Source organism: Petaurus breviceps, unplaced genomic scaffold, assembly GCF_028583685.1.
Source record: "Petaurus breviceps papuanus isolate PSGF00001 unplaced genomic scaffold, PetGlider_PUasm1.0 156, whole genome shotgun sequence".
NCBI classification, from domain to species: Eukaryota; Metazoa; Chordata; class Mammalia; order Diprotodontia; family Petauridae; genus Petaurus; species Petaurus breviceps.
This window is the reverse complement of record NW_027185720.1, coordinates 12633115-12654703: the sequence shown is the minus strand read 5'-3', so window position 1 is coordinate 12654703 and position 21589 is coordinate 12633115. Positions and strand designations below refer to the sequence as shown.

The following is a 21589-nucleotide window of genomic DNA, read 5'->3' as shown; positions in this document are numbered from 1 at the left end:
TTTCACAAGGGACCTCATCTCTGGGCTAAGTGCCACCAAGCCTTTAAGTACTGTTCCCGATGCATCTATCACGGTAGGGCTGAGGGCCCAAAGGAAAAAGAACTCCTTCCTAGCATAAATAGAACAGTATTACAGCTTCCCACAGGGTGGGGGGAATGATCTTATCCCTTCTTCTACCTTTTCACCTCCCCCAGCTCAGGCTGCCCTGTGGCCAGGCAGGAAGAACACTTGGGCAACCATGGCAGCACCAACTACACCTTCTATAAAGATGAAGGATCTCAATGGCTTATCTGCAGACCCTCTGGACACCTGGCTACCACCATCTGACCTATTACCAACCCTCATGACCCATGGACCTCTTCATATAAACTCAGCCCTGACATCGCTATTTCTGAGGCCCCTCCCAGCTCTGACATCCCCTGTTCTGAGGCCCCTCCTAGCTCTGACATCCCCTGTTCTAAGGCCCCTCCCAGCTCTGACCTTCCCTATTCTAAGCTCCCTCCCAGCTCTGACCTTCCCTGTTTTAAGCTCCCTCCCAGCTCTGACATTCCCTGTTCTAAGCTCCCTCCCAGCATTGACATCCCCTGTTCTAAGCTCCCTTCCAATTCTGATATTCCCTGTTCATCTGAAGCTTAACTCCTTTTTTATGTATCATCTTTCCCTTTAGAATGTGAGCTCCTTGAGGGCAAGGACTGTCTTGATTTTCTATCTGTATCCTCCAGAAAGCTTTGAACATAGTACATGCTCAATAATTTGTTTTTATTTATTTATTCATCCATTCCTTATTCCCAAGTCAGTAGGGTTAGAGGATAGGTTATTAGACCTTACAAGGACATCTAATTCATCCTCCCTCATCAATCAATCAATAACTGAGTCCCAGGAAGGATAAGTGACTTGTCCAATACCACACAACTACTGAGTAGCAGTGCCAGGATTTGACCCAGGTTCTCTGACTCCCAATCTTAGACTCTGCACCAGGCTGCTTCACAAAAGTCAGTCTCAGGGAAAGGGACCTTGGAAGAGTCTAAAGAGTCTTTGCCCTCCCCCTTCCAAGACCTGGGGTGGATCTGTATCCTAGAGTTACCTTCCTGTGATTCCCAGGGAACCTCGGAACTCCACAGGCTAGAACGTCCTCCAGATATCATGGCTCTCACTCGGGCCACATAGAGGTTGTCAGGAATGAGGCCATCATGCCCCAGGGAAACTTGGGACATGGAGGAGTTCATTGTAGAAGCATCCTGTTGGTGAATTGAAAAGAGAGGTGAGATCAATGCTGTTGCAGTAGGTGGAGGTTGCTTGGGTGGCTGGGACTGAATTGGCCTCACCAGACTGACGTTCCATACCTCCCATGATTCCCACTGTCTCTTATAAGCCACCTGGAATTTTAGCTCCCCCAGGGATGGTGGGAAGTTCTGGGTCCAGTTTTGGGGCATCGTCCATGAAAGCAGGAAGCCTGTGGTTCCATTTTCCATAACCTTGAGATTCTCTGGAGTGGGAGGTCGAACTGGAAGTGAGGAGTGGGAGAAAGTGATTATTTCCATGACCTGGTTTGAGGACACAGTAAAATACCTAAAACTGCCCTTTTTGTGAACAAGAAGCTGGAAATGACATAGTCATTGGTCACACACATCACATCCCATAAAGGCAAGTGATTATCACTGTGTTGAAAGAAATGGTGAGTATATCACAAAATGAAAAGTGTTGGGAGACTCTTAGAAACAGGAACTTACAGGGCAAAATAAACAAAACCTGGAAAACAGCATGCCCTAAGTGAGGGCAGCAAGATAAATGAAAGAAGGGAAATTAAAAACAAATGACTAGACATGAAATTAAACATGCTGTGAGTAATGGCCAAGGTTGGCCCCAGAGAAGAGATAAAAAAAGAAATGTGCCTCCTCCTCTTCTCTGCAGATGGGGAGGACTGTGAGTGTGAAATCTGGCATATGCTGTAAGACTCAGCTGATTTGGTGATTAGTTTGCTGAACTGATTTTCTTTTTCTTCTTCTTTTAAAAATTCCTTATAACGGGGGATGGTTTCTTAGAGGAGGGGGAGGATAGTTTCTAAAATGAAGATGAGGTAAAAATAAAAGCTATTGAAATTCCTTTTTTTTTTTCTTAAAAAGAACTGGGTGATATGAAGAGACACTAAGTTCCTCCCCCTAAGTTTTCAATTCAGTTTTGGGTCTAGCATGAGAAAGTCAATTTGAGGAGTTGCCTTCTCTCTGTTCCCTGAGGCCGTCATCAATCAAATGAAAGTCTGGGGGGCAGGGTGCTCTCAATCAATGAATAGCCATAATTTCAACTAAATAATCTTGTCTTAGCCTGCACCCATGAATACAGGACTCTTCCAACTCTAAGCCTGGCACTATGATGCTAAGAAACTCATCCTAAGGGATTGCTGGTCATTATTTATGAGCATATCCTTCTCTGAGGTTATAAGTTTGATTTTCACCCAAGGTCTTTAACCTGAGGAAAGGCTAAAGGAGCCATACTTGCAAGGAAGTTATCTTTTACCCATTCCACCTCAGCCAGCTGCCATACAAAACCATCCGCATTCTCAGTCCCAATCCCCACGCCCTGGCTCCCCTTAGGGAGCTTGCCAATCATATGTACCCAGGAGAAGGGGGCCAGAGAGGCTTCCTTTCCTCCCTCCCTCCCTCTTGGCCCCACTCACTGTTCTGGGACAGGGTGACATTGAGCTGGAGCTCCAGTGGTTGATCTGTTTTGAAGCTAAAGATGTCTACCTGACTTGTAACAAAAACATTCTGGTGAATGAAGCAAGTCCTGGGTATGCAGGATTGGAACCGGCACGTGGGCAAGGATGCATTCTGATCAGAACAGATGACTTGCACTGGTTTCTCATTGCTGGTAAAAAGAGGACACCAATGAACCATGGGATATCTGATGACTTCTGAGGTCTTTCCCAACTAAGAGAAGCTAAGACTGTGGCCAGGACCCCAGACAGAGACTTCAGGGGCTTTGTTTGCATGTCCCGCACTTAGCACATTTCCTGGAACATAGTAGGTACTTCATAAATGTTTTTTGACTAACTGAATTTGAAAAATTAGAAGGGGCACATGGAATCAGGTTCAGGGACCAGTCAGATCCAGATCCTGTCTCTAACATGCATAGACACATGGTAGAAAGGTCACATCATCTTGCCCAAATTAATCAGACTTCAAGAGTAGGAAAATCCTTGGTATTCCTCTGAGATATATTTAGGAATTCTTTCTTTTCTTGGAATCTCTGGTACTGTTGAATGAGCTCTGGTTTTGGAGTCACACACATGGCTTTAATGCCCAGTCTGATGCCTACTGCCTGTGTGGTCTTGGACAAATCACAACCTCTGAGTCTCACTTCATTGATATAGATGGTCTGTGAGGTCCCTACCAACTCAATTCTGGATTTTAGGATCCTTTCTTCAAGTGGCTTATGGGGATTATAAGAATCTTCTCTATCAGCAGAACTACCAATGGAAGGAGCTGGCTCCATGTCCACCCACTTTTGAAGTGCTTGGAGAAGCACCTTAGGGTAATTTGTATAAACTAGCTTAGCTGGAGTTAGTTTGGAGGAAAATAAACAGGATGCAGGAGTTCCTCAGTGAATTCTTTAAAAATTCAGGAAAAGGTACTATGGAGGGGAATGTATATGTGCAATTCAGGTGCTCAAAGAGGATGTCAAATTGAAATTTATGATTCTATATGGTAGATGTGTTCAAGGCTGGGGAAAAAATGATCAAGGATCAGCAAACCCTTTAGTTTCTGTTCCCTTGAAAGTAGATTCAATGATGTTTTAAAAATCAAACTGAAAAATATTATCATCACTATTCTTCAAAGAGAAGACTCTTCAGCCATTTTCAGTCATATCTGACTCGACTCTTAATGACCTGATTCAGGGTTTTCTTGGCAAAGATACTGGAGTGGTTAGTCATTTCCTCACTTTAGTATTTTAGCGAATCCAAACACTAACCTTCTGTCATCCTTCTAGGGCACAGCAGATCCTAAGAGATCTCTTCTCCACTTAGACCTTTTCTCTTTCTCTTCTCTCTCTCTCCAAACTCCCTCCATCCTAGACCTGACCCTGGCCTTAGCCCTGGAAGAAAGATGCCTTCTTTCCTCTTCTGTCTGGAACCCTGGGTGCTCAGATACTCACTCATATATTTGGCGGTAAAGAGTCAGGTTGAGATAGCGTTGGGCATTGGCGACCTCCTCCCATTGACACATAATACTAGTCTGGAAGTCATTATGGCAATTTAGGGTCTGAAGGGGAATGCTTTCTGTGAATCAAAAGGGAAAGAAGAAGACCACTCATTACTTTCTCACCCACCATTCCCAGTTACAAAATAACCCCTTCTTGTCACCACCATAACCAAGGACCTCTTCCATGCTTGTCAATTTTATGTACACTCATTAGTGTACATTTCATCTTTTCTGATTGAATGGAAGTTCTCCGTGGGCAAGGATTGTTTCATTGTTCCCAGTGTCAAGTCGTAGGTATTTAATAAATGCTTATTAATTGATGCATTACAAGAGAAGTCAATCAACAAACATTTATTAAGTGCCTACTATCCCAAGCCCTCTGCTAAGCTTTTGGGAATACCAATAATAATAATAATCAGTTTCTTCTCCCAAGGAATCCATTGTCAGAACTCTTCCAGAATTCTCTAAACACTCCTGATTTCCAGGTTGGTAAACTGCTCTAAGGGCTGTGGGTCTCTGAGGATGTTGAGGTAACTTTAGTTACTCTCCTATGCTACAGTGTCTTTGACACTACAAAGCTCTTTCCCAGTTCTATCCACCTTTCTCCTGGGGTCTCAGGAAAGTGGACCCCAGTGAGGAAGTCAAATGATTAAGGAACCATCATCTCTGCCCATTTCCCTTCACCTTTCTAGGAATACCTGGGAAAGTTTCTAGGAATTATGAAATGCAGACATCAAATATATTTTTCAAAATCTTGGAGATGAAAGGAATTGGGGTGGGGGACACATGAGAAGATTCCCCTGGAATGTACCCAATGGTTAGACCATTTGCCTCTCCTTGGCCTAACCTGAGAACTTTGCCCAGGCTCTGGAAAGGATATGACAGATGGGAGGGAAGAGAAAACAAAAAACAACCACACACACACACACACACACACACAGAAGGTTTGTGCTGGGAAGAATAGAACATAAAGGAGAAATAAAAAATGAGGGAAAAAATGACAAAAAGGTAGCTTACATCAAAGTATAACAGGATTTAGAGGTGGGAGGGACCTGAGAGCAGGGGATGTCAGAGTTGGGAGGGGTCTTAGAACAGGGAATATGAGAACTAGGAGGGGCCTTAGCATAGGGGGTGTCAGGACTGGGAGGGGCCTTAGAACAGGGAATATCAGAGTTGAGAGGGATCTTAGAGAATGTCAGAGCTGAGAGGGATCTTAGAGAATGTCAGAGCTGAGAGGGGCCTTAGAGAATGTCAGAGCTGGGAGGGGCTTTAGAACAGGGAATGTCAGAACTGGGAGGGAACCTTAGAACATGGAATGTCAAAAGTAGGAGGACTCTTAGAAGATAGGATGTCGGGGTGGCCAGGTAGCACAGCGAGTGAGAGCACCGGCTCCAGTGTCAGGATTGACCTGGAGATCGAATCCCGGGCTCAGACACTTAGCATCCACCCAGAAACACCTGGCCGTGTAACCTTGAGCAAGTTACTTAACCCCCATTGCTTAGGGGCGGCTAGGTGGCTCAGTGAGTAAGAGCACTGGTTCCAGTGTTGGGACGACCTGGAGATCGAATCCAGGGCTCAGACACTCAGCACCACACCCCAGAAATAACTGGCCATGTAACCTTGAGCAAGTTACTTAACCCTGATTGCTTAAATAAAAAAAAAAAAGAAGATAGGATGTCAGAGACAGAAGGAGTCTTTGAGACCATCCAATTTTATCATTTTCCAAATGGGAAAACTGAGTCCTAGAGCAGTGATGTCAAGACCATGCAATCAATCAATGAACAAACATTTGCTGTCTCCTATATGTCAGGGCCTGTGCTAGGTGCTAGGAGCAAAGAAAACAGGAACCAGCCTTTGCTTTCAGGGAATGTACATAATGTTAGGGGAGTTAAGCAGCAAAGTCCCAGATCCAAAGAAGACCCCAGACTCCAAATCCAATGAGTATGTGTGGGGAAGGGAAGGAGAGGACCAGTAAGAAGGAAGGTCCTAGAGACTGGCAAGTAAATTTCCACAAGTAAGAGGAAAGGAAAGGAGGAGAAAATCCTGACCTTGGATGTCACTCTCTGTGGAAGCCCAGGATACAGCCAGAAGGATGTGAAAGAGCCCCCTCCAGGCCCCTTCCATCTTCAGGGCCCAGCTGGCCAGGATGACCCCCAGAGGACAGTCCCTGCCCTAGGGCTCAGCTGGAGGCTGGGGTCACCCAATTGCTCACACCTTGTCCCCTTCGCTCAGGGGGATTCACAGAACAGGTTCCATTTCCTTGGGATTTGGGCTCATTTCTCCAGAGCAGAAGCCAGCTGCTGTGACCACAAGACCTGAATAGGGAGAAGTTAGTTGTGGGCAAGGCGCTACTTGAGTTTACTCTGGCCTGCAGCTGCAGAGACCAGAGGGGAAAAGAAAACTTCTTGCTGTGATGTAAGACACCCAACTCCCTTCCCTCCTTCCCTCCCCCAGACCAGATGTGGAGCTAGGTTCTCCACCAAGGACCACTCTCCTCCACACCAGGATAAGCTGTGAGTGTGTAACAATGGGAACAGCCAACATTTCTACAGCCCTGGGGTTAAGTGAGGTTGTGACTTCCTAGTATTAAAGGTAAGATTTGAACACAGGTCTTCCTGAGTTCCAGGCCACCACCATTCTAGACATTGCCTCACAACTAAATTGAGAATCTAACTGGATTCAAATCCGAGCCTTATTGCTTATTAGTTATACAACCCAGAGCAAATCTCTTAACCTCTCTGACCTTTGGTATCCTCCTCTATAATATGAAGAGATTGGATTAATCTCAAAAGCCCTCTGTAGACCTACAACCCTGTAGTCCTACAAGAGAAACACATTAGGGAGGCAGTAAATAGGAAGATCCCGGTGCTAGGAGTGACAATTGTGCCAATTTCTGTGATAGTTTTAAGGTTTGCAAAATATTTTCTTCAAGACAACTCTGGTAATATGCCTTTTTTTTTTTTCAAACTGAGACAATGAATGAGTCGGACCAGGAGAACAATTTACCTTATAGCAATGTTGTAAAACTTGGAAAGATTTAACGATTCATGCAGTGACTGACCACAATTCCACGGGCCTGATAATGACACCAGCTCCTGACAGAGAAGGGATGGACTCAGGGGGCAGAGCGAGGCAGATGTTTTTGGACATGGCCAAGGTGGAAATTTGCGCAATGCATATTTGTTGGAAGGGTTTTGTTTTTCTCCCCTAACCAGCATCCCCACCAAAGGGAGAAGGGAGGATAAGTTTGAGAAGGAAAGAGAATACTTGTAAGTTAATTTTTAAAAATTAATAAAAATTAAATTGTACAATAATAATGATATATATTAAATAAGTATATTCCCCATTTCACACGTGAGGAGACTGAGAGAGTCACTTTAAAGAATCATGTAGCTAGTGTCAGAGACAGTAAAAAAAAACTCAAGTAAAGACACCTGAGGTCTGCTCCTGACTCTGACAATGTACAGTTGAAAGGGAGCTGGATTTGGAGCCAGAGAATCTGGGTTCAAGTCCTACACCTGTCATTTACTATCTCTGAGATATTGGGCAAATCACATGACCGTTTTGTGACTCAGTTTCCTCATCTGTAAAATGAGGGGGTTGGACTGAATGTTTTCAGAGTTTCCTTCCAGCTCTAGAGCTATGAGCATTAGCTGTGCTTGCTAATAACTTTGAGACCTTGAGTAAGTCACTTCCCTTTTCCTGAGTGTGTTTCCCTGTCTGTCAGGTGAGGAGGTTGGACTAGATGACCTCCAAGGTCAATTTAACTCAACAATTAATTCAATGTACATTTAAACAGCACCTACTGTTTACTGTGTAAGGTATTTCACTAGGCATTCAGGATAAAAAGGCAAAAAAATCATCCTACATGAAATGAAGATAGGGGAAAGGGGAACCTACATGTACACAAATGTATAAATACGACATTTGAAGAAAGAAAAGTAAAACTGGAGAGTGGAGGCATATCAAAGAAGAGTTCCCAGAGGAGGAAAAATCTGATCTAAGCCTTGAAGGAACATAAGAATCTTGAAAAGGAGAGGTAAACACAAAGTCATTCCAGTACTGGAGGATTAAATAAATGCTTATCACACCAACAGAAAGGTTCCCAGACCCCTGAAACAACAGCACTGTCCTTCACCAGTGGACAGTATTCATTCTGTCTGCAGGACAGTCTCCAGACCCCTGCAACAACAGCACTGTCCTTCACCAGTGGACAGTATTCACTCTCTGTCTGCAGGACAGTCTCAGGGCTTCTTAACCAAAAGCCAGGTTCCAGGACTTCTTCAACAAAAGGACTGTCTTTCACCAGTGGACAAATCTGGCAAAACAACATCAAAACAGACAGACAAAGTACCAGCAAAACAGCCATGTCTCCTCAATCCTTGGCAGCTAAGGGGGCAGGTCTCAAAAGTCCAGGGCAATTCAAAGTGGCCCCCAGCAATTCTCTCAGTCTCTCTCTCAGCCTCCACGAGGGTGCTGCTTCCAAAAAGTTCTTCTGCCTCTCTCTTGTCTCTCCAAATCTACCATTGTCTCTACAATGTCACCAGCTCCTCCCAGTTCAGGACTTTCTTTTCACATCAACAAGTCCATCCCACAGGTGGGATTAACAAGCTCTGGGTTTTAACACAATCAGTTTGAAAGCCAAGCCAATACAGGGGAATCTTTAATTGCCATTACTATCACAACTGGGCTTGGTGCTAGGGTTACAAAGATGAAACAAAGCCCCAAGGAGTTTACAGTCTGGTAGCAATGAAACAGAAGAAGGAGTCATAACATGACAACTGTATTGCTAATGTAATTTGAATTTGAAGATCCCTTTATGTTGACAAAGGTAGCAGGTACTTGGCACTTAGTAACTGATCACACCTCTGTTGGGGAAACAGAAGGTATGGACTCCTGTCTCTTGTGGCTGAAGTCACAGGAAGGGGTTGGCTGAAACAGGAAGTAGCTGATGCTGTGTATAAAAGAAAAGCCCCAGAGAGGCACAGTCAGAATTTCTTGGAGCATTGTGGAGGCAGAAGGAGCTGCCAGGAGGATCCCAGGAGCCCAGGAGTCCCCTCCCCCAGGCTGGATAAGGTGATTCTGATTTTTGAACAAGTTGCAGAAGACTGAGGAAGCATGACCAGGATGCAGGGACTTTGTCTGTTTGTGGCTTGGTTGAGCCTTGAATTCCCAGGAACAGAAATTGTGAAGGATTTGAGATGGACTGGACCCTGTGAACTTCAGTGTGGAGCAGGACCTACCCAGAGAGCTGGACAAGGAACTGGGAGCTGTCTGCCACTGAACCCAGGTGAATCCAGATAGAATCTGGGACCATGGGAGGGGATCCAGGGAATCTGAGAACCAGACCCAAGTCAACATGAAAAGATCTCTTCGTGGATACTGAGTAATTATGGAATTGTAGTTTGCTAGTGACCCAGGGGTGGAGGGTTTTGTGTATTAATGATACGTAGAAGTCGATTGATAAGTGACTGATGGAGTTAATTTAGTTGCCCCATGAGTGGAAGACTTTGACTATTGTACTTTGAGATGATTGTTCTTTGTTCTAAATATTGTGACCACTTTGGTGAAAACTATGTGGCCATTTTAATGATAAGGTGTTGTGAATACTATATTGTGATTTTCTGTGATAATCTGTAATGTTGTGAATGCTGTAAGCTGATTTTCTGTTGATATTTTGCTTTGATTTGTTATGGAATAGAGTGTTCACTATATTGTGAAATCAGAACCTTAAAAGCTATTCACAGTAGCAGTCTTCTGGAAAGCTGCTTGTGCATGGCATTACAGCAACTCGTGTCAACGTGATAGGAGAGAATCAAGCTGCAGATTTAATTAATTTAATTAAATTTCTGAAATTTAAGAAATTTAAAATAGAAGAGATTGCTTGTAATATAGAAGGGAGGATTCCAGTGATTGTCACTTTCCTTTCAGAATGTTCAAAACCATCCCTTTAGTTATAGAATTTGTCAAAATCTAAGTAGAAGTCATTGGTCTATGAGAGAGAGAGAGAGAGAGAGAGAGAGAGAGAGAGAGAGAGAGAGAGAGAGAGAGAGAGAGAGAGAAGGGGACACAGTGAGATTACTTGTGGTCTACCTTACATAAGAAAAGAAATTATAGCAACTGAATTGCTGGAAAGGACTTCAGAGTTCATCTAATCTAATAACTACCCAGAGGAGTTCTCTTTACAACAAATGGTTATCAAGTCACCAAAGGAAGGCTTCAAAGGATGGGAAATTCAAACAAGACTATTTTTTTTCACTTACAGACTTATTCTTGTTTTCAGGAAATTATTTGTCAGACAGAGCTAGAAATCTGCTTCCTTGAGGGTTCTGGAAAGATGAGCTGAGTGGGAAGCTGTGCAGATGTCCAAATCCTCCTCATCACCTGACAACAGCTAGAAATTAGGGAAATGAAAACAACCAAGTAATGGGAATATAAAGAAATTCCACAAAGAGTTTACCATGCAGCAAAATAAAACCTGCTTGTGGGCTGAGGAAATGAGGAAGCAGGGAAAACTAGCACAATGAAGAAAACTTATGGGTGCAGGAATTGAGTGAAGCATAGAGGCTTCATCCTCTGATTCCCTACTGGAGCTAGCCCAGCTCCCTTTCCATTCAATTTTACTCCATTGCGGAAATTGTGAGAAAACTTTTTTACATGGTTTGAACCTAGCCCTGTGTAGCTGGGAAGGTGGACCGCCACTACCTGCTGATTGAAGACCTTAACTAAGGACCTTGGTTACACTGATTAGAAACCCAGTCAGATCTGAAGATTGATGCAAAGAGTTTTCTCACAATTATGTGATTCGTGTCTTATCTGGAAACTGGCCCCATTACTGGTCAATCAGTTACCATTCCTGTGTTCCTTTGACTGAATACAGTGGAACACCTTTATTTCTGAACTCAGGTGCACCTGTGCACTCTTCCCCTCCCAACTTGGAAAGTCCCTAATTTTTCCTCTAATTAGATATCAGAATATCTAATTTTGTGTACTGGTTAATTTTTTTAAAATGTAAATTTAATTTATTTTTAAAAATTAATTTAAATTAAATTAATTTAAATGAATTGGTTTTATTTGGTTAATTGTTTTCAATAGATAAAAATCTGTCTCACTCCATTCAGGGTCTTTGGACCAATTGAGTCCACTGATTTATTTATTATGCCTGTTTTGCTCATAAATCATATAGCGTGGATTGTTTCCTCAGTTATTTATCCACCACAATTTTTGACAAGTCAAGCTAGCTTGAGTCAGGACTCTGACCCTAGGGACAGCGGCCTTTCAGAAAAAACTGCCTAGAGTACTCCAGTTAATCTTTCACTAAAGGAACTTTTCATGGAAAACTACCCTGTCCTCAGATCAGACTCCAGCTCTCCATCCCAAATTCTTCCAAGCTATGATAAAGTTTAAGTTTATGTGTGTTATCCCTCTACCATGGCTCAAAGACTCACTCTGTGACCCCCATCTCTTACTAGGGAGGCCCTTTCACCCCCATCCCAGCTCAGAGATTCCCCCTTCTGACCCCTATTCCATATCAGAGACCCCCTTAGACTCCCTCATCCCGGCTCAGTTGACCCATTTTCCCAACAGAGATTCCCCTCTGACTCCACCTCAGCTCAGAGACCCTCTCTGACCCTGTAAATCCCTCTCATCATAGATCAGTCCCTCAAATAAAGGTGCTTAAAAGCATTTAGCACAGACCTGGCTAATTCGACTCTTCATTATTACAAACTAAAAAAAAGAAAGGGGGCGGCCAGGTAGCACGGCAAGTAAGAGCACCGGCTCCAGTGTTGAGAACACCTGGAGATCGAATCCCGGGCTCAGACACTTAGCAACCACCCAGAAACACCTGGCCGTGTAACCTTGAGCACGTTACTTAACCCCAATTGCTTCGGGGCGGCCAGGTGGCTCAGTGAGTAAGAGCACCAGCTCCAGTGTTGGTACGACCTGGAGATCGAATCCCGGGCTCAGACACTCAGCACCACACCCAGAAATAACTGGCCGGGTAACCTTGAGCAAGTTACTGAACCCCGATTGCTTAAAAAAAAGAAAAAAAAAAAGACGAGCAAGAATGTGTTCGTCTGCCATTTTATCTTTTTTGTTTGTTTCTTTGTAAAACGTAGGAAAATCTTTGTCTTGTGTCGTATTTAACATCGTCTGTGGATTCTGCTACCTTGAAAAATTTCTAGGGGGAAAATACAGCCAGCCAGAAAGACTGCAAAAAAGCTATAGCCAGAGTTTAGAATGCTGGGGAAGATTAATGAAGTTTTGTACTTGAAATAGCTCTCCCAGATGCCAAAAACTCTCTGTCCCAGTAAACAGACTAACTAGTGTGACTAACTCCCACTTTAGGTTTTCTGTGGGAGGTTGGATTGAAACTCACACACACACACATGCACACACCCAAACACACAGATACTTTTTCTCCATCATTTCAGCCCTAGCCATGTTGGGATTACAAAGATAAAATCAGATAATCAAAGAAAAGAAAACTTTTGCTTGGTTTGTAGGACTGCTAAAAACATTTCAGTAGATTTTGTAAATTTGGAGATTAATCATTTTAAGGCTGCAGGGGAGAATTCCTGAGACTTCGAGTAATTTCAGGAACTCATTCCCTTCTCTTTGTCCCATGTGATAAGCACTTAGCAGAAGCTTAACATATACAAAAATATCTACTCTCTACAAGGTGTAGAATTTGTTTTAAGGAAAACTAAGAATTAAATTCTGTAAAAACTTCAGGAGTAAATAAGGCTTAAATCACGTTTCCCCTAAAGATTGACAAACATTGTTTTAGTGTAGTGAAGGAAGACAGCTAGTTTGAAAATAATCTCAGAGTGAAGAAAAAAATATAGGTATTTGGTTTGCATTTTATAGCTGCCTCTTGTTAACCTTTTCATGACCATGAAAAGAGAAAATTTTGTTTAAATCAGGGAGCAATTTAAAAATGATCAAAATTTAATTAAGTAAGGAAATGGTGATTTAAATGGAAGAGAAGTCCTTCAGAGGAGGGACTGTTGGTCTCAAAATTTATTAGCTATGTGATCTAAGCAACTTAGCTCTGTTTACCTCAGTTTCCTGATCTAAGCAATCTAAGAGCAAAATAATAATGGTATCTACTTCCCAGGGTTGTTATGAGGATCAAAATGACATAAGGATTGAGTGACTGACATATGGCAAGCACTATATTAAAGTTACCTATTGTTATTATTTCTTTCATTGGATATGATTGTTCCATAGGGGCAGCTAAGTGGTATAGTAGATAAAATGTTGGGCCTGCAGTCAGGAAGATTCATCATCCTGAGTTCAAATCTGGTCTGAGACACTAGCTGTGCGACTCTGGGCAAATCACTTACCCCTGTTTGCCTCAGTTTCCTCCTCTGTAAAACCAGCTGGAGAAGGAAAGGGCAAACCACTCCAGTATCTCTGCCAAGAAAACCCCAAATAGAGTCATGAAGAGTTGGACACACCTGAAAAGACTGAAAAAAATTGTTCCATACTTGATAAATCTGTACCAGATTAATGACAGAGGAAAAAATGATTTTCTATTAAAGATAATTTGGAAATGCACTTACACCATCTGACATGTAATCAATTATGTTTCATGTTTTAAATATCTGGTATTGTGTATGTTATTGTGCTTCTAAATCCTCTTTTATTGTGAAATCCTTGTTTCAGAAATGCTGTTTAGAATAACTTTAAAAAATTGGATGATGTTAGCTTATGAATTGAATTTTTGAAAGAATGTGATAAAAATAGATATTTAGAGGGATTCTGGGAAGATAGTGGAGTAGGTCAGAAAAACTTTCAGATCTCCAAATTTCCTCCACAAAAAAAGACAGAACGTCAATGCACTTGTCCTACTAAGACAATTTGAGAAGACCCCAGGAAGGACTCTGCCTCCAGGAGTGGAGTTTCAGCCTGAGTGAAGTGCAGACATCTCCAGGTTGACTCAATAAACAATAAACCCTGGCAGCAGTTGTTGAGATGCAGCCCTAGACTTAGAGACTTTCATTTGGAAGATAGTGGGGTGGTGGGTGGGGCATCTGATGACTGAGTAGGAGAAGATTGCAGGATCTTCCATTGTCAAGGGATGCAAAGTACAGCTATGCTCATCAGATATTTCCTGGGTTGGGCTGCTGCTCCCAGGGAGAAGGAGCTACACAACTGGTGAGTGTGGTATAAAGGGGCAGGGACCCTGTGGGCACTTGAAGGAGGGCAGAGTCCCTGATTTCAGCTCCAGGGAAGAGAGGGCAGCTCTAGTTTGCAGACACTGGAGGGGCCACAGGAAGCAAGATCATTTGCAGTAAGTGTGGTTGGGGGCACTAGCCATGGCTTAGAAGCAGGGAAAAGAGCCCAAGGTTGGGCCCCAAGACAGACCTCAGAAAATGATAGTAAGAAGGACCTGAGACTTGGGGCATCACTCCCCATTCCTTGGGACTACAACTTATTACACTCGTAACTGCTAAAAAGTAAACAAACACACACACACAAATAAATAAAATGAGTAATCAAAGGAGAAAGAACCCAACCATAGAGAGTATATGGGGATAGAGAAGATCTGGGTTCATATTCAGAGTTACATAATGGATCTAAAAAACTCACCCCTTTTTCAGTGAGAAACATCAAATTGTCCCAAGCACAAAAAGAGTTCTTAGAAGAACTTTAAAAGGATTTTTTAAATCTCGTAAGAGAAATTTGGGGGGGGGGGAATAAGAACAATCAAAGAAAAATATGAAGAGAGTCGATCAATTGAAAAGAGAGAATCAAAAATTTAAGGTAGAAAATATTTCTTTCAAAACTAAAATCAGGCAAAGAGAACTTAATGACATTCTAAGACACCAAGAAATCATAAAAGCAAATAAAAAGGATGGGAAAAAAAGAAGAGAAAATGAAACATCTCATCAGAAAAACAACTGATCTGGAGAACAGATAGAGGAGAAATCATGTAAGAAAAATTGGACCACCTGAAAATTATGGGAAAAAAAGAATCTTGATACAATATTGCAAGAAATTGTAAAGGAGAATTGTACTGAAGTTCTAGAACAAGAAGGCAAAATAGAAATAGAAAAAAAGAAGACCCATCAATCATCACCTGAAAGAGATCCCAGGAGAAAAACTTACAGGAATATCATAGCCAAGTTTCAAAGTTCCCAGGTTAAGGAGAAAATGTCAGAAGCAACAAGAAAAAAACCCAGTTTAAATATCATGGAACTATAATAAGGATTACACAGGACCTAGGAGTTACTATGTTGAAGGACTTAGAATACTATATTCTAAGGAGCAAAAGATCTGGGGTTATAACCAAGGGTGACTTACCCAGCAAAGTTAAGTATAATCCTGAATGGGGGGGAAAGGACATTTTGTGACAAAACCCCCAGAACTTAAGGGAAAATTTAACATTTAACATGCAGGAGAAATATAACTCAATAAGGTCAGATTGTTTACTTAATATATGTGAAAATACTCCTATGATTGTCATCATCATTTGGGTAGTTCAAAAGAAAAGTGTGGGCTGAGCTGAGTATGAGGGGGTGATTCTAAAAAAAAACTGTAGGGAGAGATAAAAAGGAGTAATTATCTCATACAAATGAGGCATAAAAGGAAAAAATGAAGAGAAGAAGCTAGTAGGGGGAGGGAAGGTACTGTTAAAACCTTGCTCTCATCAGGAATGGATTAAAGAGGGAACAATATATATGTCTAGAAGGGTATAAAAGTCTTCTAAATTCAGAAAGAAAGAAGAAGGCAAGGGTATAGTGTGAGGGGAGAGGATAAAGGAGGGACTTTTAGAGGGATGGGTAGATTATAATAATAGGAGGGCTAAGTAGTGGGTAAAAGTAAAGCAGAGGAGTGAGGAGGGATAGGGCAAATATAGTCAGAAGGATAGTGAGGAAAAATAGAGAGGAAGAAAATGCACAACAAGTAACTATAGCTTAGATTGTGAATGGGATGAATTTACCCATAAAATGGAAATGGATAGCTAATTAAAATTTTGAATTTAACAATATTTGCTTTCAGGAAACATAAAAATGAGAGATACATACAAAGATAAAATAAAGGGCAGGAGTAGAATTTTGTACGAAAAAAAGTGGGGATAGTAATCATGATCTCAGACAAAGTTAAAGTGAAAATAAATTTAATTACAAGTGAAAAATAGAGAAACTACACTATGTGTTGGCAATATTATTCAATATTGTTTTAGACCATTTAAAATACCTAGACAGTATAAAATATCTGAGCATATACCTACCAAAACAGACACAGGAACTATATGAACATAAACATAAAACACTTTTTATACAAATAAACTCAGATCTAAATAATTAAATTAATATTTGTTGTTCATGGGTAAAGTCAATATAACTTTTAAAATTGTAATTTTACTTAACTAATCTATTTATTCAATGTCATCTAAATTAAGTTACTAAAAATTATTTTACTGAGTTAGAAAAAATAATAAGGTTCATATTGTAATAATAAAGTTCACAAAAGAAAAGCATGGAAAGACTTGGACTTATGAAGAAAGATGCTATCTACCTTCAGAGAAACAGATGATAGAAGGAAATAAACATAGTATGGTCTTACATATATGTGTATGAGTGTTTATGCATATATATATATGTGTCTGTTTATACACATCTATGTGTATGTGTATACATCCACGCTTAATTGTAGCCTTCTTTAGAGTGGCAGGAAAGGAGGGGGAAAAAGAAAAGTAAAAAGTACACAATAGAGAACAGAAGAACATCAACAAAGAAGCAAAAAAAAGTTGGGTAGCTTTGAAAGCAATGTGTTGTATTTATTATATGGGTTTTCTTGAAATGGAAATTTATTATTTTATATTGAATGCTCTCTTATGGTCTGCTGTGTACATGGCGATGATTTCTTTTTCTTTTCTCATTTTGCATTTAAGTTTAAAGTTTTTTTAAATTACAAAAAACCTAGATATTTGAAAATAAATGTTTGCTGGAGTATAATTTCTTTTAAAACATAATAATAACTTTACTATAATAAAGAGTGAGTTTTCACTTGAGAATTTTTGACTATCACTTATAAAAATTATGAAAATGTATAGGGTGGTTTAAAAATTTAACTTGAATACATTTGTATGAGTCAACTATCGTGTATTTGCTGTGTCTGAAGCCCCAGAAAGAGACTAGTTTTAATTTATAAGTAAAAGATGAATGAAATGTAAGAAGAAATGTGAGAAGTTAATAGTATTCAAGCCCTAAGTTGTGGTTAATGAAATTTTGCTATTTGAGGTAAAAACCCTTGAGACAATAATTTGCTATTGTTTTGAGTTGTGATTATAGGAATAGTTGTCTTAATTGTCATGAAGCCAATGGTAGAAAATGGCATGTGCTGCAGTCTGAGACCTACTACAGGTGAATGTCTGTCCCTATGAAAGTTTCAACCATTCTGGAAAGCCATTTGGAATTATGTGAAAAAAGTTGCTAAACTCTTCATTGACTCAAGAAGGTTGCTGACCACACAAAAAATCCCAGCAATGTTCATAGCAGCATCATTTGTGATATCAAAAATATGTGTATAATGGTTGGGAAATGGCGGAACAAAAGAATGATCTATAAACATAATGGAATAAGAAATGACAAATATGAAGCATTCATAGAGATCTGAAAAGGCTTGTATAAATTGATACAGAAAGAAGAAAATAGGGCCAGAAGAACAAGACACCAAATGACGAGAACACGTCAAGATAAAGGCAACGAGTCTTGTTTGGCTCCTTCCTATGTGCAGTCACTGTGCCAAATACTGAGGATGCAAAGAAAGGAAAAAAACAAAAACAGAAAAAAAAACAGTCCCTGCTCTCAAGGAGATCACAGTCTAATGGGGCAGACAACATGAAAACATCTAGGCACAAACAAGGTATAGACAGGATCAAATGGAGATAATCTCAGAGGGAAAGCAAAAAGATTGAGGAGGTCCCCCCCAAAACAAAGGGCTTTTGGATTTTAGCTGAAACTTGAAGGAGGCCAGAACGTAGAGATGAAGAGAAAGAGAGTTCCAGGCATGGAGGACAGCCAGTGAAAATGCCCAGGGATGAGCATTTATAACAATATGAATTGTAAACACTATAAAGTCATCATGTAATAAAACTCTGGTCCTACAGAAGAATTCATCTTAGCACCATACCATCATTGTTAATCGACTCATCACTACTTTCTGTCAATGATTGATAGATGACCTGTTTTTCAGTGAATGTACTTTGCGAGACAGTTTGTTGGGAAATGTTTGCTGTGGGAGAACCAAAGGCATTACTGTGAGGGAGTGTGGTTCATGACAAAAGAGCCATGACAAAGAGCCTAGGATTCAAATCCTGCATCTGATACTTTCTTCCTATTACTTTTCATTATTTCTTGCAATTGACTAAGCTTTCCTATGTCTCATTTTCCTTATTTATAAAATAAAGAGGTTGGGCTTGATGGCCTTGGAAGTTTCTTTTACTTGTAGATATTAATAATGTAGCACTTTAAGATTTCCAAAGGGCTTTACAAAAATTATCTCACAATAACCCTGGAAAGTAAATGGTTTTATTATTCCTATTTTACAGCTGAGGAAACTGAGGCAGACGGGGAAGAAGTGCTTTGCCCAGGATCACACAGCAAGTTAAGTGCCTGAGGCTGGATTTGAACTCAGGTCCTCCTGACCCCAGTACATCACTGTATTTACTGTGCTGTAGTGATGCTAATACCTTCATTTTTCTCATTTTTAAAATGAGAGCTGAACTAATTGGCCTTTGAAAACCCTTCTTTGATCTATGACCCTTCTGTGGTCTTCTATGACCTACGATTCTGAAAATACATTGATGATAATAATGATAATGGTAATAAATTGACTTCTTTACCTATTGGGATCCTAGTTCAGTCCTCTAGAGTTAAACAAAATAAGGTTAAATCTCCTTCCATGTGACAACCTTTCCAACACTTAGTTTCCTCCTCCTCCCAAATCCTTTCTTCTCTTAGGTAAGTAACTCCCAGAGGAGAAAATAATTAGGGGCTCTCCCTGGCTTGGGTTCATGGTAAGTCCCCTACAGTAGAACCAGAAGAATGTGGAAGGGACTCTTCTTATAGGGATTTGTGGGTGAGAGGGCTCCATCTACACTCTCTTAAGGAAATCCACACAGAGAAAAACACTTGGCCATTTGCTACCTGAATGACCTCAGGAAAGTCATGTAACGTTCCTGGGTCTCTGGAAGATGAGGGGACTGGACAAGATAACCTCTCCACTCTCTTATCGGTCTAGATTTGCGATACATTGATCACTTTATATTTTATAAACACACGCAGACACAATGCAGCCCTAAATGTTCCCCTACCTCTAAGCCTTCCTCATTTCCCTCCCGCAAGGAGACTTTTAAGCCAAAGTGATCTCTGGGTCTTCAGTACAGGAGTTCTCTTAATTCCACACCCCTTGCCTTGTCATATCTCCCCATTTAGCCTTTATCCCACTTGAATATAATACAACACAACACAATGGATATTGATTAAGCATATACTGTATACAAAGACCTGTGCTTGTCGTTAGGAGAAACACACAGTTTAAATAAAACCTGACAAACACACACTCACACTCACACACACACATACTTAATTGTAGAATATCAACCTAGGGATCCCCTAATTAAACTCCTTCATTTTACAGGGTAGGAAACTGAGGCACAAAACTGGGTTGTGACTCAACCAAGATCACACAGCAAGTTAGTGGCAGAATGAGGGTGAGAGCCCAGGCCTCCAGATTCCTTGCTCTACTGCACACCCCACCCTGACCCCGCTGCCATCCCTTATGGGGAAAGACTTGAGATTCTTGAGCCCCAAACTAGGGTGAGGGCAGTCCAGTCTGGCACCTCTTTCAACATTTTTCCAGGCCTGGCCTAGGTGATGCCCCAGCCTTCCCTAAGTCCCAAGAACAGAAATGCCCATCCTGATTTTCCCTCAGCCTTCCCTTCTCACTCTCCCTTCAGCTATCCCCTCCTACTGCCACCCTTTTCCAATTCAAGCCAAAACCCACCCCAAACCCAACAACAAAACCTGTTGTGGAGTGGCGAAGCTGGCCATCTGACAAAGTCGGAGCCCGGAGAAACTGCCTTGGAACTTCCTATTTCTCTGATACTTAGTGATCCCCTGACTTGGGGCGTTTTGGAAACTGATAGGCAGAAGGGGAAGGGAGGAAGTCGTAATTTTGCAGAAGCTTTGTTTCCGAAGAACTTATTTTTTTTTAATGGTAATCAACGTAGAGTTACTAAGGGGAAAAGCAAAGTGGGTGGGGTTTTTTTTTTGCTTGTTTTTTGTTGTCTTTTTTTTTTTTTTCACTTTTCTGGAAGTGAAGGATAAAGTCGGCTTTTCAGACTAACCAATATCTATCAGTGTCTGACTGGCACCTGTTTGGAGGCAGTCTCATAAAAGAACACTAGGGTTTAGGGGAATTTGATAGAATCCTGGTATTAATATTTACTAGCCATATGACCCTAAGCAAGCCACTTAATTTTGTGAGCATCGATTTCCACATCTGCAGAATGGAAACAAATGTTATCCACCCTGCCTTTCTCTAAGGCTGTCTTAAGAATCATGATGTCATGGACAAAGGACAAACAGCAACTTCTGTTAGTGGAGTAGGAGTTGCCCACTAGGGATCAAACTTCCAAATGGGCAACATGTTTTTCTTTCTTTTTCTTTCTTTCTTTCTTTCTTTCTTTCTTTCTTTCTTTCTTTCTTTCTTTCTTTCTTTCTTTCTTTCCTTCTTTCTTTCCTTCTTTCTTTCCTTCCTTCCTTTCTTTCCTTTTCTTTTTTCCTCCTTTCTTTCCTTATTTTTTCCTTCTTTCTTTCCTTTTCCTTCCTTCCTTTCTTTCTTTATTTCTTCCTTCTTTATTTCCTTCTTTCTTTCCTTCCTTCCTTTCCTTTTCTTTTTTCCTTCTTTCTTTCTTTTCTTCTTTCTTTCCTTATTTTTTCCTTCTTTCTTTCCTTCTTCCTTCCTTCCTTTCTTTCTTTTTCATTTCTTCCTTCCTTCTTTCTTTCTTTCTCTTTCTTTCTTTTTCCTTTCTTCCTTTGTTTTTTTTTTTCTTTCTTGTCTTTCCACATAGGGTATCACACTCTTACGTGCCAGTGCTCTGCCCAAAGGGAATGTAAATCCAGTAAAATTTACTGGACTGTAAAGTGTACCATCTAGCCCTTGATACTTCCTGTGTGATCCTTGAGAAATCACTGTTCCTCTTCACTGTAAGAAATGAAGACTTGGGGGCGGCCAGGTAGCACAGCGAGTAAGAGTACCGGCTCCAGTGTTGGGATGACCTGGAGATCGAATCCCGGGCTCAGACACTCAGCAACCACACCCAGAAATAACTGGCAGCGTAACCTTGAGCAAGTTACTTAACCCTGATT

The 21589-nt window shown here is 41.0% G+C and overlaps 1 protein-coding gene across 4 annotated transcripts in view; it reads right to left on the bottom strand.

Annotated features, from left to right (window-relative positions):
- CSF2RB (colony stimulating factor 2 receptor subunit beta) overlaps positions 1-20366 on the bottom strand; it is a 34002-nt gene extending 13636 nt beyond the window's left edge. The window contains exons 1-8 of one of the 4 annotated variants that reach the window (XM_069082074.1): positions 20243-20358; positions 13550-13619; positions 10463-10593; positions 6248-6514; positions 4153-4276; positions 2675-2865; positions 1344-1504; positions 1085-1238 (exon numbers count right to left, since the gene is read on the bottom strand). In XM_069082074.1, coding sequence (XP_068938175.1) covers positions 1085-1238; positions 1344-1504; positions 2675-2865; positions 4153-4276; positions 6248-6323 — 706 coding nt within the window. In that variant the 5' untranslated portion in view covers positions 6324-6514; positions 10463-10593; positions 13550-13619; positions 20243-20358. The other 3 variants (XM_069082073.1, XM_069082072.1, XM_069082070.1) reach the window with 3 other exon arrangements.
- Positions 20367-21589: the final 1223 nt, after the last annotated feature.